This window comes from Gorilla gorilla, chromosome 14 (assembly GCF_029281585.2).
Source record: "Gorilla gorilla gorilla isolate KB3781 chromosome 14, NHGRI_mGorGor1-v2.1_pri, whole genome shotgun sequence".
In the NCBI taxonomy this organism is placed as follows: Eukaryota; Metazoa; Chordata; class Mammalia; order Primates; family Hominidae; genus Gorilla; species Gorilla gorilla.
In genome coordinates, this window is record NC_073238.2 from 46,058,250 (window position 1) to 46,078,190 (window position 19,941).

Here is a 19,941-nt window from a genome sequence, read left to right on the forward strand (position 1 = left end):
CATATATTTAAATTATCTTTTCATATGTCATTTGAAAACATTTAGGTACATTTGAACAGAAGTGGGTGTTCTTTGTGTATCTGTCAATAAGTAGCTTTTTTACATTTGTTTATTGCATGAAAATATAATTATAAAGGGTTTCATAGCCTATTCAGTGTAAGCCTATATCCTTCATATCTGAGAACTTCGATGTTTGGATTTAAACAAGAGCAAATTGTTGTACATGCTTTGGAGGAAAAAAATTTTTAAGTGATTAAAAAATATTGCTTATCGGATAATACCAAAGTCCTATTATACCTTCTTTTACACACCATAATGAATTAGTGATCAAGAACACAACTGTAGATTTAAACTAAAAGAAACAAAAAAGGAAGAACAAAAAAGACAGCCTGCATAGTGACAAGAATCCATCTCCCCTCATGCCAGTGAGGTTCTAGCTGTGAGCATGCTCAGAACATGGGAGGCACTGAACTTACTACATCAGAACTCCTGCTGAGGTATAAGAGGATACGTCTAATAACTCAATTGCTGTAAACCTATGATTATTTTTCTTGTTTTTAAACATCTCTTCAGCCTCAGATTGATTACAATGTTCTTTCTACTTCATTTCATCGTTCTGATCAATGTCAAAGGTAAGGCTGCTACTTTCTCGCTTTAAATGAGTGCAATTCCCAAAAAATACATTTCTATGTAGTTCTATGGCAGTTGTAATAAATGTATTGGGGTGTTTAAAAAAAAACAGACATCAAATTTGCCTGGTATTTGCCATTATCTTTCATTGCTTGTAGTCCCATACAGCCTAGTAATTTTTAGATGCAACAAATTTTTCATGGAAACAAGCCTTTGTATGTTATTAAAGCTGTAGATAAAATATGTCAAAAAACAATGTTGACTATATCAATTAAAACGTAGAAAACATTTTTGGCATTTGTTCTAAAAAGTGTGACAAATTAATAAACTAAAAATGTGTTTTGTAGAATTTCAACCTGTTGAAATATGTCCACAAAATTCATGTAATTATTAGTAACTATCTTGCATTAACATAATTAAACTGGGAACTCCAAAGCCACAGGCAGATCTAAAAAACAGTATCTGTCTCTAAGAGTAAACCTCTCTAAAATAAAGTTATTAAAAGTCCATAAAAGTGCATTTACTTAGATAATTTTCTTTTGTTTTTAATTTGTGGAAATTTTTATTTCAGTCAAACTCTTAAGTTTCAAGTCAGTACCATTTTCATTGTAAAGCTCACCAAAAAATAAAACCTAAATCTTCACTTGCTTTTAAATAAAAAGATACATTGTCAGCCTATACATTCATAAACAACCTATTAATCACACCCAAGATTTGCTGGGGTTTATTATTATTCAAAAATGTTTCTATTTTAATTTGTATTTTTTCTTAAAGAATTTTGATAAACCTCTGAGAATAAAGGTTAAAATTTGAAATTATTTTTATTTTCTGAGAAATTCGTTTTAGGTTTTTTAAATATTCAGTTTTATTAGGTGAATTCCAAGTGAATATTTTAAATCTTGAAACAAAATGCAATACTTATGAGGAATTATTTTCAAACTTCTAACAAACAAAAGATTTTTAAAAGGCTTAAAATATCTAAATTTTATTTTGAATTTAAAATAATACTAAAACTTTACTACAAATATTTAAAATATATATCTCCATACACCTAGCATGACTTTTGTTTTATATTTTAATATCTTACATGAAAAGCTAAGTATTAACTAAGAAGAAACAATATATGAACTCACCTTGCATGCAGTACAGTTGCAACAAGCAGTCTATTTCTATATTTAAGGTCCTACTTCAGAAGTTCATGTTCTATCCACATTTGAATATTCAATTTTATATGATTTTAAGAATATACAGCTACAAAGCAGGTTCTTAAGACATGTCATAGAGCTCATCTGTGCCCTTAAAAAGTTCTTTAATGTACAGGACTTTAACCACAGTTTAACCAATTTTACTATACTTTTGCTTTTATACATAATGCATTTAATTGATTTTGCTTAAACCGTTTATGAGATGAAAAACATCTATTACTAAAATAACATTTTGTGATTTACCATAATGTAAAGTTGCCCTTTAAACTAAAAAAAAATTCAATTAATAATTTTTGTTTGATTTTATTTCTAAGTAAAAGCCATATTTCAAACTCCTAGTACCAACCTAACAAATATTTATTGATTATAATCCTAGAAATTTTTATTTTCTAATTTTATATTACGTTTGACTACTAACTTAAACCTTTATGTTTAAAATGATTTCTTTTCAAAGCAAGACACATTAATCAATGCTATGACATTTTATTCCTACTTATAAAAATAATAGAATTTGCTCTATAATTAGTAAAACTCTTTTCTTTTTCACAACAAAATTGTGGACAATTAAAACGGTAAGGCTTTTCATAGTAACCAAAGAAAGCTCATTTAGAATTGCCTAAGAGTAAAGGTTGTCTTTTTAATTTAAATAATATTTGTGATAGACTCTTAGGCCAGATCTAAACAAAACATAAAATTAGAAATTATGTGATCGTCTTTTCTTCTCTGACCATCATCACTCTGGAGTGCCTAAGGAATGAGTGATTGCCTTAAGCTACAGGCACTAACAGACAACTATGCATAATGTATCTTATTATTATTACGTGTGTTTTATCATTAATTTATTCACTGTGTATCTCTTTTAACCAGCTTCAAACTACTTTTTAAAAAACATTTCTTAATGGACAAATTAGGAACCATATTACATATCAAAAACATGGGCTTATGTAGGAAATTAAAAGCATGAAGTATTCAGACTGCTACTTGGTAACTACCAATTGTGTTTTGTGGAATTTCAACCTGTTGAAATATGTCCATAAAATTCATGTAATTGTTAGTAACTATCTTGCGTTAACGTAATTAGACTGGGAACCCCAAAGCCACAGGCAGATCTAAAAACAGTATCTGTCTCTAAGAGTAAACCTCTCTAAAATAAAGTTATTAAAAATAACTTTAAACTTTTAAAAAACATTTCTTAATGGACAAATTAGGAACCATATTACAAATCAAAAACATGGGCTTATGTAAGAAAGTAAAAGCATGAAGCATTGAGGCTGCTACTTGGCAACTACCAATTGCTACTTAAATAATTTGCTTAACCTCCAAAATAGGTTAACCAAAACCGGGCCCGAACAGTATTTTGAGGGGAGCAGTGTTTGACTGCCCCCTAGTGGCCAGACTCAAGGCATGCCTGGCATGGTCCTTTCTTACGGATGTCAGTTTCACTTGGCCACTCTGACTTGAGAAAAGGTTTTCCATCTGAATTTTAATTTCACACCTTTATATTCATGCTGTGGATAGTTGTGAAAATCAATTATATTTCAGGCCAGTCATCCCGAAGACTGACTGACCTGCTTGCGGGCTGAATGAAGCTCACTGTGAGGGAGGAGGAAAAAGGTTGGGAACATGGGAGTTAAAACCTTTAGAGACGTGTTATCTCTGAAGACGCCAGCTAAATACATCTCACAACAGATGCTTACTCGTGTGTTCATCTTACTGTGAATAAATATGACCAGATGTAATCAAAGAGTTTTAAGGCCTCTCACTTGAAGTGACAAAATTGCCTGCCATGTGAATTTTAGAGGCAAAATTGGGATGCTGCTTTCTAATAGGTTGATATCGAAAAATGGCACATTTTTATTCTGGAATATAGTAAACCAAATAAAATTCAATTAACAAAGAATGATTTTGTATAAATAGTTATGCAACAAAAACTGCACCTAATTTTTAGCAGTACATATCTATTTAAGAGCCCAGAATGGCTTGGTTTATTTATTTGGTAAACATATTACTTAACATTCTTTGGGTAAAATGAGTGTGCTTGTTTCACATGTGAAGTAGTAGTGGCATTAGAGGCCTAATTATCTAAAAACAAAAAATAAACCTCTCATATGCTTTACTCACCCGTACTTCCAGGTTTTTGCATGTATTTTAAAAAATTAAGTTTGCAATGAAGGTCAATGTTGTTATCAGAAAAGTGCTCCGAAGCGAAAATAAAACAGCTGATTCAACAGTCATGTGATAAACAGACTTTTGAGTGTTTTAAGATGTAAAAAGAATTGAGATTGAGGCCATACGCAGTGGCTCACACCTGTAATCCTAGCACTTTGGGAGGCAAGCGGATCACTGAGGTCAGGAGTTCAAGACCAGCCTGGAAAACATGGTGAAATCCCATCTCTACTAAAAATACAAAAATCAGGCAGGCATGGTGGTGCACACCTGTGGTCCCAGCTACTCGGGAGGCTAAGGCAAGATTGCTTGAACCTGAGGGGCGGAGGTTGCAGTGAGCCGAGACTGCGCCACTGTACTCCAGCCTGGGCGACAGAGCGAGACTCTGTCTCAAAATAAATTAAAAAAAAAATTAAAGAATTGCGATTGAAAATTTAACTTTATTACAAAGTAAAAAGCCTTTACAACATGTTCAATGTGATTGATAAAGTTCTAGTCCTCCTTTCCCATCCTCCCCCTTCCCACCGTTCTGACTCGGGTCCCCTTGCTCCTGTTCAAGCCTCTCGCCTCTCCTTCCCATCTTTATTTATTCTCCCCTCCTCCTTGCCTCTGCAGGCATCTGTCTCAGATGCTCTCCTGGCCTGTCTTTTCTCCATTTTCATGTCTCGCCCTCCTACCCCCATCCCTATCTTCTTGCTGTCCTCACCTCTGAAATCTCCCTTCTGCTCACCTTGGGTCTGCTCTTCAGCTCTCTTGCTCTCTGAGTTCCCATATCCTCCAACTCTGCCTTTGTCCTGGCTACATCCCATTCTCGGTAACTCTCACACCTGCTCCATCCTGATTGGTCACATCTGGCTTTTCATTTCCACCTTGGAATACATCTATCCCTCGATTCGCCCCCTTCCTGAAGTATTCCTGTCTCTAATCACCTCCTGTCTTTGCCGAGCTCCCTCCCCAGGGGCTTCCTGGATCTTCTTTGTCTCCCTTTTTTGGCCTTTGCCTTCTTTCTATTATTGGTCTCTATCCCACAGTCTCCTGGCCCGACCAGTGGTCACCATGTCTGTTGCTTGCTAGAATACATGCCCAAATACCACCAAATGAATATTGTATCTCTGTATTACTTCAATACTGGTGTGCTCTCTTTTTCTAGGTCCAATGATTTGTCTACAATTCTAAAATCCAGAAAGCTCAGAAAACTGAGTTGATCACCTTTGCCTACAAAATCTGGTCAGAATTGGCCAGGAGCTATTTAGATTCTTTATGCACTTATTGTAAAATTTCATACACTGTGCTATAGAAAAATGTTCATGTGTTTGGTTATGGAACTTTGCCCCAGGTCAGTAGGAAACTACATAGTTCATAACATGTGCATTAACTTGCTAAAATTCTAAAAAATATTATAAATTCTGCAACATATCTCTCCAAACGGTTTCTGCTATGATGGTGCAGATCTCCATTAGCCATGCCCCTCTACAGATCACCAACTGTTCTGTGCCATATTATTCTCGAGTGGCATAATGGCTATTTTATTTGCCCAAGGAAATTCAGTGTTAATAGAATGTGTCTGATGCAGAAAAGATAATTTTAACTAATTCTCCTTTTCTCTGATTCCAGTTTATTTTCTATTCAATTGCTAGGTTTGTTTGGTTTTTTTTTTTTTTTCAGTGACTATATTTTTTATTTGGATCATTCCAACTGCGTTTAAAGCTGTCTGTTTGGGGTTTTATAAACTTTCATTCTTATTTCATGATATATTCCTTCCATTAGTTCTTTGAGAATTTTAATCATGCAGAGTTTAAAATAGTCTTTAAAGCTCTATCGGCTGGGCGTGGTGACTCACACCTGTAATACCAGCACTTTGGGAGGCTGAGATGGGTGGATCGCCTGAGGTCAGAAGTTTGAGACAAGCCTGGCCAACATGGTGAAACCCTGTCTCTACTAAAAATACAAAAAATTAGCCAGACATGGTGGTGCGTGCCTGTAGTCCCAGCTACTTGGGAGGCTAAGGAAGAAGAATCGCTTGAACCCAGGAGGTGGAAGTTGCAGTGAGCCAAGATTGTGTCACCATGCTGCAGCCTGGGTGACAGAGTGAGACTCCATTTAAAAAAAAAAAAAAGTTCTATCATCTCTTTCCCAGGTATGAATTCCCCCTTTTTGTGGAGCCCTGGACATTTTCATAAAGTTGGAAGAATGTTTCTCCTGCACACAGCTCCTCAAAGTAGTCTCAGAAGTACTTCCACATAGCCCAGGGAGTGTTCAGGTCTGAACTGCCGCATCTCAGAGATTTTGCCTGTGGGTGATCCAGTTCCAAATCTCATGCCCATTTGCAGTGGTATCACCACTTCTTTCCCTGCTGGCCATGAGCAAGCATTATTTAAATCACAATCTTGGGCGATCAGAGTTATTCCATACCCCATGCATTGTCAGGGGCTGAGTCGCAGTGCTTGGCTTCATGCAGATCCCAGCCTCTGCCAGTTGGGCTGCACTAAGCCCCTTTCTCAAACTGGCATTGAACCCAGTTGCGATTGTTTCTGCAGTCCCGGCTCCCTGCAGAACAAGTGGTTTTACGTCCTCTCGCAACAGTGGCTTTTTCTGAATTCATGTTCTATGGAGAGCTTTCTCTCCTACAACCCAAATGTTTTCATGAAAAAGCATAGTATCAGTTTTTTCTGTGTCTATGGAAGAGTATGATGTGAGAGCATATTCAGGGTTTTCTCACAATGGATGACCTTGATCCAGAAGTTCAGCAAAGAAGGTAGATTTCGTCCTTCAGACTGTCCGTTTTCAAAGATTGGATATGGGTGAGCATACACACACCAGAGATCTGGAGTCGTGAAGTAAAGTGCTACACAAACGTTAAGAGATTAGGAGACGGGAGGCAGCAGAGCAACAAGGATGCTGGATTTGGGGTCAGCAAACCCATGTTCAAGTCATAGCCTTGACCTTGACTGGCGTTTGGCCTTCGGCATACCAAATAACTTCTCCGCTTCATCCACAATACTTACATAATTATCTAGTTTCCAAGAACCCCTTGTCATGATGTCAGAGACATAGATTCCAGAACTCCAGCCCCTGAGGATTCAATAGGTCTATGGCGGGTCATGGGCTCTGCATGTTTAGGAAGCAGCCCAGGTGATTCTGATAAACCTGTTCAATGGATCATACACCTGGAAAAACTGGCCAAAATATACATGGGCTTTTTTTTCTTTGAGATGCTAATTTTTGTTATATTCTTTGTATGTATCAGGATTGCTCATTGGATTCACCTGGATTGTTTGACACGTTAATTCTACTTGAAACGGTGTTTTAAATTTGGGGGCAATGAGGACAAATTAAGTATTTGGTATGGGAATAGCTGAATCTACATTGTCTACTTATCAGTATAAAGTTTCTTAACAAATAGTACAGTTCAAAAACTGTAATTAATATGCTAGTTTACCCATAGAGCAGACTTGATGTTAATTACCACTCCCACCTTTAAGAGAAATTAATAAACTCATAACACAAATGGCTAAGGAAGAATCTCTTCTGATTTGGGGCCAGATTCTACTTCTTATTCATCACCTGGCTTTCTTTATCCAATTTTTTATTCGATATAGCTCAGCCAGTAGACATTGAATAGGTCATTGCCTCTTTCTCTCTTTTTCTGTTATTCACACCTTGCCCGGGACATTCTGTTTCAACCCCATAGGCTAAAAAATAATATATCTATTGCTGTAGATATTTCTACTCATAATTTCCTTTCATGTAAGCCCATGGTATATAAGAAATGTAGAAGATACTGATTCTCTTTCATTCTGCCTTAAGAGCCACTGTAAAAATATTCCCTTAAAAGCCTCAAAATTCAATCTGAGGGTGAGATGATAGTTATGTAAACTTTCTTATACATAGGAAAAGGATAATAATCTACACTGAGTGTTACGGGAAAACTCTGTTCCCTTATTTGAAGCCATTTCCTTTTTGGCTGTTTCCTGTTTCCCACTTTAAAACGCCACTCTTACTGTAATAACTAAAGTTAAAATTAACCACTTGGAAAAATAAATTGCCCTCCCTAAAAGCACAGGGTTGTGTACATGCTGTTATTTTTGTTCATTTTACCTGTGAATTGTAAGTGTTGAAAAGAATAAAGCATGAGAAAATTACCTGTGCTGTGACCCGACTCTCAAAATTATATGGGCCACCTTACCCCATCCTACATAGATTCCAGCTGAAAAATTAAGAGGGGCCCTTTGCCACCGCTCCTCTTCCCTAGAAAATGGCTTTAAAAAAAAGAAGATGTTGCCAAGCAAGTTTTTCACTTAAAAAAACTGAAGCATTGGTGTAAGATAAATGAAAAAAAGAAAATAAGCATAATGCTTCTATTACATGCACTCAACCCACACTGACATCATCATCAGCAGATGTATGCCCAAGTTTGGCCTAAGCTTCTGACATGGATTATCACTGAAGCACTGATGTGCTCTCCACTCCTACATATGGAGCTTTAGGTCTTTGTGGCTCACTTACAGAAACGGCATTGCTATTCCGGAAAATGTTAATTAAGTTCAGACAACAATTTTTGAGGCATCTGCTATATACTAAGAACTGAAAACTTTTCTAGCCATTGAGAGAATCAAAATTAATAAATTCCATTACTTTTAATGCAAAAACCACAATTTATTTTGCACCAGCTTAATAGTATAATAATAATGACATGCTATAAATATTACATAGAGGTATGTGCAAGATGGTTTGGGTAGAAAAAAGGGAAAGTTTGTACTGAGGAGTGGGTTTGAAAAGTCTCAGTAAAGTTTTTGCAAAAATGACTTCTGAGATGATCATCAAAGAAATAGGAAATACAGAGAATAGAACATGCTACAATCTCAGTATCTTAATTATCTTAAAAGTCAGGGCTGCAAAGAATGTTTTCCTAACTGAATACAAGATAATTGTAAAAAGTGAAGGAGAACTGTCCACTGGCCCTGCTTGATCTGAAATCACTTTGGATGTTGTAGTTTGCTCATTTTCAAGACTATATGGTATGTCATTGAGAAATATTCCACAAATGTTTATCCGTTTTATTTTTCAAAGACAGTTGGATTATTTCTGGCTTGGGGCTATTGTGAATAATTCTGCTGTGAACATTCTTGTATGAATCTCTTGGTGCACATGTGCATGAATTTCTATGGGCATTTACCTAGAAGTAAATCTACTGACTCGTAGGGTTTGCACAACTTCAAACTTAGTAGATAATGACAAACTGTTTTCCAAAGCAGCTGTTCCAATTAACACTCCACCAGTGTATGAGGATTTGCATGATTTTACATCCTCACCAAATAGTGTATCATTGGGTTTTTTATTTTTAAATTACACACATACTAGTAATCTTAGTGATATTTTATCGTGGTTTTAATTTGCATTTCTCTGATTATGAATTAGATTTAATACCTTTTCAGATGTTTTTTGTCATTCAGATATCCTCTTTCGTTCGGTACCTATTCAAGTCTCTTGCCCATTTTTCTATTTACCGTTCATTTTTTCTTTATTGATTAGTAGGACACCTATACGTTTGTTAATTACAGACCCTTTGCAAATATCCTCTACTCTGCAGCTTGTCTTTGCACTCTCTTAATGATGACTTTTTTAAAAGACAGGCCAGGCACTGTGGCTCACGCCTGTAATCCCAGCACTTTGGGAGGCAGAGGCGGGCAGATCACGAGGTAAAGAGATCGAGACCTACCTGGCCAACATGGTAAAACCCCGTCTCTACTAAAATACAAAAAAGAAAAAGAAAAATTAGCTGGGTGTGGTGTTGTGCACTTGTAGTTTCAGCTACTCAGGAGGCTAAGGCAGGAGAATCTCTTGAACCCGGGAGGCAGCAGTTGCAGTGGGCCAAGATCGCGCCACTGCACTCCAGCCTGGTGACACAGCAAGATTCCGTCTCAAAAAAATAAATAAAAGGACGTTCTTAATTTGTATATTGTCTAATTTAGGTATCTTTTCCTTTATGATTAGTACTTTTATTTGGCTTTTCTTCTTTGTATTCTCCTTAATACATCTATCTCACAGTCATAAAGATTTTTTCTTATGTTATCTTCTAGAAACTGTACTGTTTCACCTTTCATATTTCAACCTATTATCTATCTAGAATTGAGCATCACCTCGCCTCACTCCTCTGTGGTACAAATGATTACATATGTGTCTGTCTTCTTCCAAACTTTCTATTCTGTTCCATTGCTCTATTTTTCAATCTTTCCACCAACATCACACTGCCTGAACTATTGTACCATTATAATATATCTTGCCATACAGATAATGAGTCCTCTCTCCTTGTTCGCCTTCTTCAATGGTAGCCTGGCTCTTCGTGTTCTTTTGCATTTCCACATGCCTTTGAGAATCAACTTATCCATTCCTACACACATACTCCTGGGATTTTTATTGAGATTTCTTTGAATCTATATATTGATTTAGGGAAAGAATGAACATCTTTAAAATATTGTCCTCCACTTATTTAGGTTTTTAATGTCTTTCACTAATAGTACATACTTTACATAAATGTCTTGCCCATTTTTTGTTAGATTTATTCCTAAATACATGACCCTGTTCATGCTGTAGTAAAAGGTGTGATTTTTAAAACATTTCATTGTCTAATTGTGGCTGAAATATAAAAATACAATTGACTTTATAGAAACTTTGCAAAATTCACCAATGCTAACAATTTATTATTTTAATATTCACAGTCATATTATTTATGAATAATCACAGTTTTATGTCTTCTCTTCCAATATGTATGCCATTAATTTACTTTCCTTGTTTAACTCCATTAACTAAGCCCTCCAGTACAACAATGAATAGATATAGTAATAGTGGACATCATCAGTCTCAAAGGGAAAGCCTTCAAAACCTCACTCATATGCTGTGGGGTTTTATAGATAACTACACTTAATTAAATCAAGTAAGTTACCTTCTATTTTTAGTTTGCATAGTTATTTTAAAGTCAGGATCTGGCAGTTCCATCTCTGGAGCCTCTCATAAATGGAGTTAAAAACAAGTGACAAACTGCAAGAAAATATTTGTGAGTTACAGAACAGAGGACTAACCTCCCTAAAGAATTCTGGTTGCATTGCCAGATTCCGTCTTCTCACACATGGTTCAAAACACTGGTCCTGACTATTGCATCAGGAATGAAAGTTTCACCGTCTCATCAGCATGAATTAGATGAAAGACAATCTTTTCAAAGGAATATATTTTTCATAAAGCCAAATGTATTCCTTTGAAAAGATTGTCTTTTCTTCTGTAGATACAGTCTCTCTAATTTTTAACACTGAAATACTACTTTTCTAATAAATCAATGTTAAAATATATGGTAACTCAGAGTTTTTAAATCATCCTTATTTAACAAACTAAAACATTAGTGACTTTTGACAGGTTTCTCTAAATTCTTTAATTGAATTTATTTGGTCTAAGAAATGCAAAAATCTAGAAACCTCTGATCTAACACATGTCAGAGATAGTCAGTGTATTGACAAAGAAAATGCAGCTGATGAATTAAGGAGATAAAGAGGAAGAAAAGGAATTTTTAGAAAATATGGAGGGAAAAAAGCTTTTAACCTGGGGACCAAGGTTGGATGTGTCAAATGCAGAAAACCAAGCAAGATGAGGACTATGAAAGAGCCATTGGATTTAGTGTCAAAATGGATGACAGTGATTCTGGTGAGAAGAATGTCAGTGGAGCAGCAAGGTCAAGATGGAAGCTATGGATTTAAGAATGAAAGTGTGGTAAGGAAGTGGAGACATTGACTTACATGTATGGTTCTTCTGAGAAATTTAATTGTGAAGGGGAGGAGAGTATATCTCAGTTTTACAGGCAGGCAGATATAACAGGATTTAGGTTGGTTGACTCGTTTGTTTTGAAGATGGGAGCTGTGCAATAGAGAGACAAAGATATTGAAAATAGCTGGGTGCAGTGGCTCACGCCTGTAATCCCAGCACTTCGGGAGGCTGAGGTGGGTGGATCATCTGAGGTCAGGAGTTCAAGACCAGCCTGATTGACATGGTGAAACCGTCTGTACTAAAAATACAAAAAAATTAGCTGAGTGTGTTGGCGCATGCCTGTAATTCCGGCTACTTGGGAGGCTGAGGCAGGAGAATCACTTGAACCCTGGAGGCAGAGGTTGCAGTGAGCTGAGATCATGCCATTGCACTCCAGCCTCGGCAACAAGAGTGAAAATCCATTTCAAGAAATACATATATATTATATATATATACAAAATATAGGAAAGAAAGGAAACAATGAATGCAGAGTCTGATAAAGCAAGGTCGAGTTGAGCACAGAACATAGATGGAAGGCTTTACTATGGGAAAGACAAGAGATCTTCATTCTTTGTGCATCACAAAAGAAGAATCCAGGGACCTGGTCTAGTCCTGTGCAGTTTCCATACACTCAGCACGAGCAGTCTATGTGGATGGTACCCACGCTTATGTGAGGTGGATCCTGCCCAAACATATACTGCAGCCTGGGATGCAGGTACATTCGTAAGTTGATGGGAATAGAATCTGGGATAATTCCCACTCAGAGGAAGAACAGCCAGTGAAAGTTCCATGGGACACAGCAGTCAATGAATCAGAGAAGAATTAAAAGAGAGGTGAAAGGACCAAGGTACCACCTTCTCTCCACATTTCTCAAACCAAGTTCCCATCGGGCTTCCCCTTGCCTGTCTCCTTCACAATCCCCCTTTCCATGGTCTTCTCCCCTTCACCCACCACACTGCCCATTCTCTCCATTCACTCGCCTCAGGCAGGCTTTAGGAAGAAGGTAGTCTCTCAACTCATGCAGAACGAGATGAATTTTACATACTGAAAGGTAAGATTTTAACCTAAGAGAATGCATCTCTAAAGGTGGAGTTTTGGCAGTTTACCAGTCAGCAGAAATAATACTTTTGGAAGAGAAGTCTTCCTTCTTCCCTTAAATCCCTTATAACCCACCAACGGCCACAGCATTCTGTTTGTGACCCACATAAAGACACCCAGGCAAGGAGGATGTGGGGCTGACATCCATCCCTGGTAAGGATGATGTTGGCAGTTTGAAACTCTTTTTTTTCCAATGTAAATGAAAATGTATTGAGCCTACACTCTGTTCCACAAAGTTAGGCATCATTTCCCCAAATCTGTCTTTCAAACATTAGGCAGTCATCTGAAGAAGGAGGGGGGTAATATTTTCTGCCCCATCCCCCCAAAAAAATCTGTGGATAGGGTCCTGAGGGACTTTTACCAGCATGAAGTGGTTGCTTTGTCCCAGAAGAACATGACAGAAAATAGAGGTTGGGAGAAATTCCATTAGGGCAGGAATCTCTGAAGTGGAAAGGAGGTGGGGTAAATATGTGTGAATGAAACTGGATCAAAATTCTGAATATAACGATTGATGTGGCCAAGAAACACCATCCAGGCAGGGAGTACCAAACAGTTGCCTGAAAGGGTAAGAGTGCCAAGTTTGGAAAACAACAACAACAACAACCACCAAGAGGCCAATTTCTCTTCGCCTACCTTAACATAAAAGCCTTTTAAGAAAGACTTTCCTAGTTTTCTCCAAACAAACAACAAATCATCTATCCAACAAAGGTGGACTTTTAGTAAAATTGACTCTTCGCAGAAGTAGGGGCAGGCTCCGGCCAGGTGCACTCAGCTGATGGAGCTGCTTCTCCTTGACTTCTCAGTGGAGCTGCCCGGGATGGTGCTGCTGCCCCCCTCAGAGATCCCAGCCCCTGAGTTCCTGGTAGTGATGGACACTGTCTGCCTTGCTGACTGACAACAAACTGCAGCACATAGTAGGCACTTAGTTAACATTTCTGGATGCTAAATGAATGTTCCCTCTGGTGCTGCAGTTAGTTGGCTCTTTGGAGCAGATGGCAAGGCTTCGCCGGCAATTTCTATAGCCCCTCTGAGGCACCATTGCCATCCTTGGTGACCAGGTCGTCTGACTTGGGTTAAACACCACTAAGCATGATGCACTCCTCCTTGGCCTGTACCCCCCTGGAGCCATCGCCCCTGGGGTTAGAGCCAGAACATCTGGCTGAGAGGATACAGGCTTTCTTCAGCTTTATGTAGGACTAGCACTGGCAGAGAAATAGAGAAAGCAAAAAGGGACTTGTATATCTCCATCAATTCTTAAACTGAGGACCTGAAAGATGATTCTCACCTGTTGTTTCCCAATAATCCAGGGAAAGTGTTGATGGGGAGCAAAAAATAGCCTTGAACAGCAATCCAGTTGGCTTTAAAAGGCCATATAAACGTCATTTTAAAATCTCTTGGCACAAACACGTCTAGAATATTGACCAGAAGACAGAAGAAGGGTGATTACTGAGCAATTCTCTGTCGTATGTTCGAGCCTCCTCTCAGCTGTGTGTTTGGCAGGGGTCCCATGGAAACCACTGCAGAAGCCATCAGCACTGCTACCATGCGGGCATCCTCCATTTTTATAATCCCCAAGCTTCAGTAAAAACTGTCTCTTTCCACTTCCACAGAGAGCAAGAAGAATAGACCACAGAATACACTTTCTACAGAGAGCTAGTGATTCTTTTTTCACTATGTACCAAGTACAGCAGGGGTTCTTAATTTTTATTTAATTTGTATAATGACAGAGTGGAATGATAAATGAAGTGCATGAAAGACTACAAAATAATTTCTCATCAGAATAACAGCCTAAATCTGCTGCTTTGGGAAGCTTAAATTTTGAAAAGTGCTCTTCCTTCAATTCCTTTTTTTTTTTATTTCTAAATGGCTCATTAATTCACATGTTCACTCAAAAAATTACTGAGCACCAAGTAAGACATTAAGTTAGACAATAGAGATAGAAGCCACAGAGAGAAAAGGATGGGGAATACATTGTATTCATTTATTCTCCTTATACATAAAATTTGTGCTTTGAAATGTCTTCAGGAAGATGCCACTCTGGGGTGGAAAATGGGGAATGACAAGAAATGCAGTCGGCAGGTTCTATTCGTACATGTTCAGTCTCTTCCTCCCCTTCTTTGTCCACACTTGTTAGATGCAACTCAATTTTTTTTCTAGGGAAAAGGAAACCATCTTGATGCCTTTTATTTGTGGCAATTGATTGCTTGTTTGCCTCTGCCGCCTAGACGTTCTGCATATGTGAGATGGGCATTTAGTTAGGTTCAGCCCTCAAAGAACTCACAGTCAGCTGGGCGCAGTGGCTCACGCCTGCAATCTCAGCACTTTGGGAGGTCGAAGCGGGTGGATCATTTGAGGTCAGGAGTTTGAGACCAGCCTGACCAATATGGTGAAGCCCCATCTCTACTAAATATACAAAATTAGCCGGGCGTGGTGGCGTGTGTCTGTAGTCCCAGCTACTGGGGAGGATGAGACAGGAGAATTGCTTAAACCAGGGAGGGGAAGGTTTCAGTGAGCCGAGATTGTGCCACCGCACTCCAGCCTGGGTGACAGGGCAAGATTCCATCTCAAGAAGAAAAAAAAAAAGCAACTCATAGTTATTTTCATAATAAACTCTGGAAGGAAACATCACATGCCACCTTCAAAAGATCCTATTCACATCGCCTCACCTCTCTATTTCAAAATTCTCTTTAATCGAATGCTTAATAGCTTCTTCTAAACATTAAGAAAATAGGAGATTATAAGGACATTTTCCTTGGTTATTTATCATTTACAGTCCTCCTTCAGCTTTCAAAAGAGATTTGAAATAAAATAAAAATCATACATGTGATATGGCTTTTAAGATGGAATAACATAAAGAAGTAGGGGAAGCTTTTATTTTAGTCCCTATTATTTCTTTCAGAGAAGTCACATAAAAAATCATGAAATGCTGAGGCACAGCAAGCTTCCATTTTACATAGAGCTTCCTTCTTAACATTCTATTTTCTTACCTTGTATGGAAATTGCCTGTGTGCCGACATCAACCCAGGGTTACCATGGGCCAGGCACTCTCACCACTTCATAAGCATCAGCTTCTCTAGTCCCCAAAACACACCCACAAGGGAGATGCTCTCATTAATTCTACTATAAATGTGAGGAAACTAAGATTTAAAGAGGTTAAGTAGCTTACTTGAGGTCACACAGCTAGTGAGTGGCAGAGAGAATTCTAATCCAGGTCTGAGTGCCTCTGAGGTGCATTATCACTAACGAATGTGTTTAAATAGTGGGTCACATCCCATTAGGGGATCATGAAATCAACTTAGAGGCATGTGATCCCTTCTCAACTGAGTAAGATAGAATAGCAATGATCAAAGCTCATCCCACATAACTTTAAAAGAGTGACATTTCGGGAAATTTTGTTTTCATTATGTGGATGTGGGTGTGGGTGTGGGCATGAGTGTGCGTGGGTGTGTGCTAGTGTGTGTGGGTGTGAGAGTGTGTGTGGGGGTGTAGGTGTGTGTTGGGAGCGTGGGTACGGTTGGGTGCATGCTGGATTGTGATATAAAATATATTTCTAACTGCAAATTACTGCCTTAAAAAATTTCTAAGCCACTACACAAAGATACATTGACTCTCTCGTTCATGTTCCAAACACAGGAGGACTACTCATTTTTATAAATCTGACTCCTATAGAAATCTTTACAAGCAAGAAATTAAGGGATTTTAAAATCTATGACACAGTATGCCTCTCCCTGCGCGAACAGGTTTAACAAGCCAACTCCAGCGCCATGCAGTGGAGAAGTCTTCCTAAAATAGTCACAGACTTGACTGGTCTTATGCCCAGTTGCCGGTAGTAAATCTTTCATCCACTACTGCAGCAATAGCAGAGAAAATGATTTTTGCTTTTGTAAGATCAAACTTCCAATGAGCAGAAAAGCATCCAAAAGCCATGCTCTGAGTCTTCTTCCTCAGTCAGAAAAGACCCAGAGGTTGTGGCCACAGCAGCCTCCGAAGTGTGCACCAGCACACCCGGCTGACCCCAGAGAGGGCCAGAGGCTCTGCTTTTCCGTGCTTGCGGGACCTCCAGGGTCATCAGGACTAAATGACTCAAGCTGAAATGATCTACTCATCCTCCCTAATGACATCACTAAAAGCTTAATATGCATTTGTAATTCAGACATAGCTTTGTTGCCTAAACTCCAACTCCTGCCCTTTAGCAAATGACATCATTTGTTAATGAGAGCAGCAGGTTCTACCTCCTTTAGGAGAGTCTCCTGAGGGGCTTCTCTACAAGGCAGCATTTGCTTGGAGGGCTCAGGCCTCACAAGGGCATTTTCCCAAGAACCAAAGTAGACGTGCCTTCGTGTTCTCGGTCATTTCCTCATCTTTATTTGGGGATATTAATGCCAAACATACACAGTTGCCATTAACATCAAATCACGTAACTACGAAATGCCCAGCACAAAGTAGATGATGTTCCTACTGAAGTTTGTTCCTTATCCTTCTGCTATGTTAAAAATATCATCTCCCACACCTGCCCAAGGGAATTCTGGGTCATGATGCCAGCCTTCAGCCAAAGTGCGTGGTTAGGAGCACTTTGCCCACATCCCTCGTTCCCTTCAATGAGTCATGATGACCTATAGACATTCCTGTGTCTACGCTCTCCTTAAATCAATTTCTGTGAAGTTCCAATTTTTTTTTTTTTTTTTTTTGAGACTGAGTCAAGCTCTGTCGCCCAGGCTGGAGTGCAGTGGTGCCATCTTGGCTCGCTGCAACCTCTGCCCCCCAGGTTCAAGCAACTCTTCTGCCTCAGCCTCCTGAGTAGCTAGGACTGCAGCACGTGCCACCATGCCTGACTAATTTTTGTATTTTTAGTAGAGATAGGGTTTCACCATGTTGGCCAGGCTGGTCTCAAACTGCTGGCCTCAACTAATTTCCCACCTCGGCCTCAAAGTGCTGGGATTACAGGCGTGAGCTACTGCACCTGGACAGGACTCTTTTTAAAAAAAAAAAACATGACTTCTGTAATTTTATTAGCCAACTTAAAACATGTCTCTTTATTTTCTGAAAAGTATCCTCTCAAAATTGAAAGAATATCTCTTACATCTAAATTGCTAGAATTGTTTTGGTCATCCTATCCATAGATATAGTACTTTTGTAAATGTCGATTATATTTATTTTCTTTAATTTCTTATTCAACTCAGCTGTTATTCAACTATCATTGGTCTTCTCTTATGTACCCTGCACCAGAAGATTGTTTCTAACTAGTCCTGATTTATGCTCCTTGAAATGCAGATTCCTGAATTGATTGATAGTCTCATAGTGCAATGGCTAAGGGTGGGCCTACGGGGTCAGAGGGAGGATTCAAAGCCACCGTGTGTCACTTCCCAGACAAACCACTGCACACAAGATATTTAGCTTCCCTAATCCCAAAACATGAAGGGTAATATCACCCATACCATAGGCTGGCTGAAAGATTAACAATGATAACCACTGTGTGAAGTGTCTGGCAAACAGTAGACCCAGTAGACACGATAGATGAGTGTTCAATGTTCAATTCTAGTTCCCCTCTTTCTAATGTGTTCCTGGATTTCTCTCTAACTCATACTTAAACTCTCCTTTTGCAGGTATATTTTTATCATGTCACCTCAAGTCCTTCTTGTAAAAGATTAATAAGTAAACACATCTACCCATTTGACCTTATTAGCTCATGGTTTTACCTTTCTGTTTCCAAGGGTGGATGACTCCTTGATTTCATACAAATCTAGGACAATACATCTGGTTTTGTTTATGATTACCTTGTGGAAGTGAATTCAAAATGAACCTGGATTCTGTTCTTGATATAGCTGATGTTGGGTGTGATTATGGCTGTTTAAAATGTTATCATTGGCCAGGCGACGTGGCTCACACCTGTAATCCCAGCACTTTGGGAGGCCAAGGTGGGCAGATCACGTGGTCAGGAGTTTGAGACCAGCCTGGCCAACATGGTGAAACCCAGTCTCTACTAAAAATACAAAAATTAGCTGGGTGTGGTGGTTCACGTCTGTAATCCTGGCTACTCGGGAGGCTGAGGCAGGAGAATCATTTGAATTTGGGAGGCAGAGGTCGCAGTGAGCTGAGATCGTGCACTCCAACCTGGCAACAGAGCAAGACTCCGTCTAAAAATAAAAAATAAAAAATAAAGTTGTCATTGAGAATATTATTCAAAGAAATTGTGCACTAAGAATAATACCAGATGAACTCAACTCATATAGTTCTTGTGAAAATTAAATAGGACAACACGGAGAGAGCTTGGCCATGGTAACACTTTGTTTTTGCCCCTTCTTTCATGTAGATTTTGCACTGACTCAAGGTAGCATGATCACTCCTTCATGCCAAAAAGGATATTTTCCCTGTGGGAATCTTACCAAGTGCTTACCCCGAGCTTTTCACTGTGATGGCAAGGATGACTGTGGGAACGGGGCGGACGAAGAGAACTGTGGTGAGTGCTCCCCTCGGCTCCCCATGTGTGCCTCACTTTATGAACACCCCAAAACTGTGGGTCGGTTGGATAATGATTGTGATAAACTAGGAAAGCTGATTTGGTGTTCTGTAGGGATTCCATTTGAAACACAAATAATGACTCCCCAATGTATTTGTGATAACGACCTGAATTTTTGTATGTACAGGTTACTTAAGTCAGAAATACAGTATCATAAAATGTTATATTTTATAAAAATAAAATTATATTTGAAAATCTACTTCAATACTCATATTTTAATTATAAGCGGTTTTCTATGAATACCTCCTTATGGGTGGTAATTTGGTTCAGCTTCAAGAATATTCGTAAAGTGGCTGGGCGTGGTGGCTCATGCCTGTAACCCCAGCACTTTGGAAGGCCGAGGCAGGTGGCTCACCTGCGGTCAGGAGTTCGAGATCAGCCTGGCCAACATGGTGAAACCCCGTCTCTACTGAAAATACAAAAAAATAAAAAAATTACCTGGCCGTGGTGACAGGTGCCTGTAATCCCAGCTACTTGGGAGGCTGAGGCAGGAGAACTGCCTGAACCCAGGAGGCAAGGTTGCAGTGAGCCCAG

The 19,941-nt window shown here is 38.8% G+C and overlaps 1 protein-coding gene across 2 annotated transcripts in view; it reads left to right on the top strand.

The window, feature by feature from the left end:
- The first annotated feature begins 451 nt into the window (after nt 1–451).
- RXFP2 (relaxin family peptide receptor 2) overlaps nt 452–19,941 on the top strand; it is a 63,628-nt gene continuing 44,138 nt past the window's right edge. For both annotated transcript variants that reach the window (XM_004054346.5, XM_063697243.1), the window contains exons 1-2: nt 452–632; nt 19,201–19,347. In XM_004054346.5, coding sequence (XP_004054394.2) covers nt 539–632; nt 19,201–19,347 — 241 coding nt within the window. In that variant the 5' untranslated portion in view covers nt 452–538. The remainder of the gene's footprint in view (nt 633–19,200; nt 19,348–19,941) is intronic.